At 43.9% G+C, this 6,000-nt stretch overlaps 1 protein-coding gene across 7 annotated transcripts in view; it reads left to right on the top strand.

The window, feature by feature from the left end:
- The first annotated feature begins 1,347 nt into the window (after nt 1–1,347).
- AGRN (agrin) overlaps nt 1,348–6,000 on the top strand; it is a 626,510-nt gene continuing 621,857 nt past the window's right edge. For 6 of the 7 annotated variants that reach the window (XM_069742176.1, XM_069742173.1, XM_069742172.1 and 3 more), the window contains exon 1: nt 1,349–1,647. In XM_069742176.1, the coding sequence (XP_069598277.1) occupies nt 1,450–1,647 (198 nt within the window). In that variant the 5' untranslated portion in view covers nt 1,349–1,449. Of the gene's footprint in view, nt 1,648–6,000 lie in introns of all 7 variants that reach the window. The other variant, XM_069742177.1, reaches the window with a different exon arrangement.

Below are 6,000 nucleotides of genomic sequence, written 5' to 3'. Positions count from 1 at the left end.
TCATCATCTGCAAAATCAAAAGTGTCTGGAAGGTTGGATGTGGCTGTATCTCAGTTATCCCATTTCCCATGGTTTATTTTGAATCATTTGTACACAGTAAAGGCCTCCATAAACATTTGATGATGTCAGGAATCAGGATCATGCAAAATGTGTATGGGACCTCGCAACTCTAGCCCAAAATCATCGGTTAGGGAAGAGTCAGCAGGTCTACATACACATCAGTTGACTGTCTCATCCTGTCGAATTCATAAAAATTTAAATGCCCAATCTTTCTGTCTTATCCTAAAAAGGCCAAGACCATGGGAGCCTGGAAGAAATTATTTCCTCTGGCCCCATAGAGAACATATAACGCCAAATGTTCTTGTCTGTGGGGGTGTCTGGAGAAATGATTGTGAAGACATGAGATGACATTTGCCCAGCAGACAGCTACCTCTCCTGACTGCCACAGACATGAGTTCTTGGCCAAACGTTCATGTGTTTTCAACTGGGAGACAGGAGAAAGAAACTTCCTAAACCAGTGGATTATTTCTACAGAAAATAAAACTATAAGCAATTTTGATTTTCAGTGCCTGATCCTTCTTTTCCCAACATCATCTGTCAGTAAAGTCAAGAATCCCTCTACACAATAGATGGTCGGCCAGTCATCGAATGTGTTTGGGCACCTTAAGACCAATACCATGGAAAAATAATTCAAGTAATCTAAATATGTTTTTAGAATGTGGGAGGAAATTAAAGAAAATACAGACTCCGTACAAATAATCTTTAAATGTTTAGTCTGATCACAGTTTGCAATATTGCATTTTTAGAAAAACACTGGTAGAGTTGAAGAGTTAGGATGCTTGTAAATCCAGCATCCTCCCTATTGAATGCATGCCTGCAGTGCAGATACAGAGTGCCCTTCCTTACTATTCTTCCTCCCAATGCAGTCCCCTGAGCGCTGGGATCTAAGCCAACATATTCAGAAAAGGCTTCACTTGCAACAACGGCATTGTTGCATGTGTACCTTTAACAGGCAGATCACGTTGTGCTCCTGATTATCCATTAACCTGATTTGAGCCGCATTTCCTGGAGGTGGCGTTTTGCTATACTTTTCCCCTAAGAGCTATGCATTAAGGAAACCGGAATCAGCTATAGTCAGAAAGGGAGAACAGGGCCACCACTACCACCCCCTTGTGCTGATCAGCAATTCAGATTGCATGCAAATCCCCCTCAGCCCTTGTGAAGAAGACCTCACATCACTCCCTTTGCAGAGTAGCACTAATATCTCCTCCCTCCCCCTCCCCCTCCTCCTGAGTGGGTTTGTCTTTTCTCTCTAAGTGGAAAGGCTTTCCTTGCTGTTACAGCAGCAGAGCCAGGGGGAAGCCCTTGTATTAGTGCACATTTTTTGGTGAGCTGCCCTCGCCTTCTCCTCTGGTCTCCTTTGCCTTGGATGCACCCTTCCCTCTGGACATGGGGAGAAGGTGGAGGGCTTCAGCCATGCCTCTGTGGACTTTAGCAGTACTGGTGGCTGCACTTCTGGGGAACAGCAAGGGACATTGTCCTGAGAGAGAGTTGGAAAAGAGAGAAGAGGAGGCAAATATTGTGCTCACCGGGACAGTGGAGGAGATTCTAAATGTGGACCCTGTGCACCACACCTACTCCTGCAAGGTAAAAGCGGGGAACCGTCTAGTACTAAGGCTCAGGAGGGGCCAGGGCATTCAAACTTCACAAAACTAGTAAAATGGCTTCATTGAACGATTAGATTACTAGCATCATGACTGCAATCCGGTAGCCTGTGCACCAATTGTCTGTGACAGCAGTCACATTAACCGATTTAAAGAAGGGCACATGGCTACCGGCTCATCCACAAGTATGTTACACTATATATTACGTGTTACATATGAATGTGTAAATATTTATACAAGGAGATAAATCACTTGTTGCTTTGTCTGCCATTGATGCAATGAAATGACTCCCCTTAACTTATGGCCAACCTGCTGGCATCCTTGTTACAGCAGTGAAGAAGTTAACCATAATGCCTTCCTATGTAATATATCAGATATTGTGGATACTTTTTACATTGTTTTCACTGGGCAGACCTTGGTTTAATTTACGTAGTGGCCTGAGGCTCAGAAGGAATGGCGTTTGATGATTATGTGGCGGCACTAAGATCACGTCTCCAGTCCTGGGAACATGGGGAAAACCTAAAGTTTCTTTTGACCCTCAGGGCTTTTTCATTGTTATCAATAGTTACTTAGCAAGAAAGCAAAAAGTTTGCTCAAGCAGGTGCAGGGAATAGGAAACGGGCTACAGCAAGAAAGATAGTAAAATATAACCTAAATGTAAATGTAATTTAATCCGGAGAAGTGACAAGAATCCAACAGAAGAGCCATGTTTTAGTGGCATTATGAGCACGGATAATACCATATATCACGCTGTATCATTTCACCCCCTGTGGTTTATGATATGTTTAGTTCCAGATTGGTATTGTCATATATCTTCCAAATACCGTAGTTCAAAGGTGGCTTCACCTCCTTGCCGCTCCTTCAAGACGTATTTGCGTTTAACTCTCTCCCTCCCAGCTTAGCCTTTTACATTCTTTGAGGATAAAAGTTCTAGCGTACAATCGTATACTTGTTCCATGCCTCTTTAATAGCATTTATAAGCTCGCCGAGCACTTAACAGCAGCATGAACATGTGTTTTCTGTTGTGATTCTGCACAGAAGCGTGTAATTTTGATATTTTTAGCCAACTGAACATTTAAGTTTAAAAGATTTCTGTCTGTCATATCTTCCCAGAAGGGAGCCTACAGTCTGTTATTAGGGTTTCAGAACTTTATAGACAAGTGGCCATTTGGTAAATACATCTATTTCAGCAGCTTTGTATTGTGAACACTTGCAGTTATTGAATTCTCAAGGCTGGCCTCGGGCGGCATTTTTTTCCTCTTTTTGAGTTTTAAGACTGTAGTGGAGATTCTTGATCAGTTCAGAACTCATGTCTGAAAGATTACAGCAGACTTAACCCATTGCAGCAATGAAGGAATGTGTCTGTGCATGCTTGCCATTTTGAAGATTTTAGCAGCTGGAAAAAAAAGATTTATTGCTTTGCAAACAAGTTTCCTCTTGTCACTAATGTGGGAGAAATCGATAGGAAATCTGAAAGGATTTAATGGTGCTGAGTATTCTAATGAGTGCCAGGCTAGGGGACAAATTAGACCTTAATTAAGGATTTTGGCTGCCATCAAGTTTTTCAAAGATAAGCAAAGGCGTTAACTTAAAAAATCTTTGAAGTGGAATATCTGGTATATTGAATCACACGACTGATGTAAATTGCTTTGAAAGCAGATCCTGCTTAGGCTGGGTTCACATTGCGTTAATAGCAGCCCGTTAAACACATACGTTAACGGGCTGCTGTTAACACAAGTGCCGTTATGGCATCTGCTAGCTCTATCTGCGCTAGCGGTGACTGACCCGGAAACGCTGCAGCCCGCATCTCGGGGTCCGTCACTCAATGACGGTACATGGCTAGCGTACGCCCATTGTGGGCGTGCGCTAGCGATGCGTCCGACATTGCATTTAATGGCGGCATTAACAGACTACGTTACACCGCGATATGCCGCGGTGTAACAGTCTGTCTAACGGATGCCCATAACGCAATGTGAACCCAGCCTTAGCCACCTCCATGGACCCCTGCAGTATATGACAATCTATGTAAGTTATTCCTCTAATGCAGGGACTGGCTACGAGCCGTATTATGACAGCTTCATGTATTTCTATAAGGCTATCACTCTGGTTGGCAGAGATGCGGCAAGTTCATGCATTGCGGCCTGAATTCGGGCTGATGTGCATGGACATCTGAATAAGTCCTTAAGGTATATTTACACATGCCAACCACAGTTGGTAAATCACTGTCAATCGGCTGTGTAGAAGTCGATTGGAGGTCATTCAGTGGCCTTTATAGACAGGCCAACCGATACTCTTTGCACACAGAATGATTATATATGACCATTCTGTCTTCATAAAATGTTATAGCTATCAGCAGTACATCTCCCGCTTACACAAGATGGTGTGCTGCCGACAACGATGGTTTTAATGCCAATATGAATGATCCAATCACCCTATGAAATAGCGGTTTACTCATTTGTTGGGCGACTCTCGACATGTTTACATAAACTGATTATTTGCAAATAAACATTCTGATGACTGCTCATTCCCAATTACCAACTCATCTAATTGGACCTTTAAAACTGTTTTCTACATTTTTTAGAAACCGATTATTGTACTTTCCAATAACTGAGAATTACCAGAAAGTGAAGAAACTGTCAGGTTTGTGTACTAGGGCCTCAACTTGATGGCAGAGCAAAAGTGCCATAGGAGTAATAGATTTACATCCTTGGTTAGGAAGTGGTCATATTACTTTGGAAATGCAACCCATTTCATTGGGACTGTCTTCTCTGTGAGTTTTGTAGCCATTGTAATATTTGGTGAAGAGCCTGAACTGGGCCCAATATTATCCTCCCTGCTTCTTCTGGACATTACTGTAAATGTATATTTAGTAGTCCAGGGTCCCTGTTCAGATTTTATATGAAGGCCAAGAAGTTTAAAGTTATGCCTCACGGCATCATTAGACGTTTCATCTGATGGATACCTATGAACATTGGCTTCTGATGTGTCTCAACAAAATGTCAGACAACTTTAGTAGAGTGTCCCATTAAGGAAAACCTTAGATTATTACTTATCCTGCAATCTTGCTGTGGTAGAATAAATGGCAATCTCTGTCATAGCCTAAAGGTACCTTTACACTGAACGATATCGCTAGCGATCCGTGACGTTGCAGTGTCCTGGCTAGCGATATCGTTGGGTTTGACAGGCAGCAGCGATCAGGATCTTGCTGTGCCATCGTTGGTCGGCGCAGAAAGTCCAGAACTTTATTTCGTCGCTGGATCTCCCACAGACATAGCTGAATCGGCGTGTGTGACGCCGATTCAGCGATGTATTCACTGGTAACCAGGGTAAACATCGGGTTACTAAGTGCAGGGCTGCGCTTAGTAACCCAATGTTTACCCTGGTTACCAGCATAAACGTAAAAAAAAACAAAAAACAGTACATACTTACATTCCGGTGTCTGTCCTCTCCGGCGCTCTGCTTCTCTGCACTGTGTAAGCGCAGCGGCCGAAAAGCACAGCGGTGACGTCACCGCTGTGCTCTGCTTTCCGTCCGGCGCTTAGTGCAGAGCAGAGCGCCGGAGAGGACAGACACCGGAATGTAAGTATGTACTGTTTTTTTTTTTTTTTTTACGTTTACGCTGGTAACCAGGGTAAACATCGGGTTACTAAGCGCAGCCCTGGGCTTAGTAACCCAATGTTTACCCTGGTCACCAGGGGACTTCGCATAGTTGGTCGCTGGAGAGCTGTCTGTGTGACAGCTCTCCAGCGACCACACAGCGACGCTGCAGCGATCGGGATCGTTCTCTAGATCGCTGCAGCGTCGCTTAATGTGACGGTACCTTAAAGGTCCCCATCCACAAAAGATAACAGATGAATAGCTGTTCAGCCGACGGTTATATTGCCCAGCCACATAGTATATTGCCCAGTCACGTAGTATATTGCCCAGCCACGTAGTGTATTGCCCAGTCACATAGTATATTGCCCAGCCACATAGTATATGGGCCAGCCACGTTGTATATTCTAACGCATCGGGTATTCTAGAATATGCTTGTCCACGTAGTATATTGCACAGCCCACGTAGTATATTGCCCAGCCACGTAGTATATTGCCCAGCCACGTAGTATATTGCCCAGTCACGTAGTATATTTCCCAGTCACGTAGTATATTGCCCAGTCACGTAGTATATTGCCCAGTCACGTAGTATATTGCCCAGTCACGTAGTATATTGCCCAGTCACGTAGTATATTGCCCAGCCACGTAGTATATTGTACAGCGACGTAGTATACAGCACAGACGCGTGGTATATTGCCCAGCCGCGTAGTATATTGCCCAGCCACGTAGTATATTGCCCAGAC

Source organism: Ranitomeya imitator, chromosome 10, assembly GCF_032444005.1.
Source record: "Ranitomeya imitator isolate aRanImi1 chromosome 10, aRanImi1.pri, whole genome shotgun sequence".
Lineage (NCBI taxonomy): Eukaryota > Metazoa > Chordata > Amphibia > Anura > Dendrobatidae > Ranitomeya > Ranitomeya imitator.
This window is presented reverse-complemented; position numbering and strand designations above follow the sequence as displayed.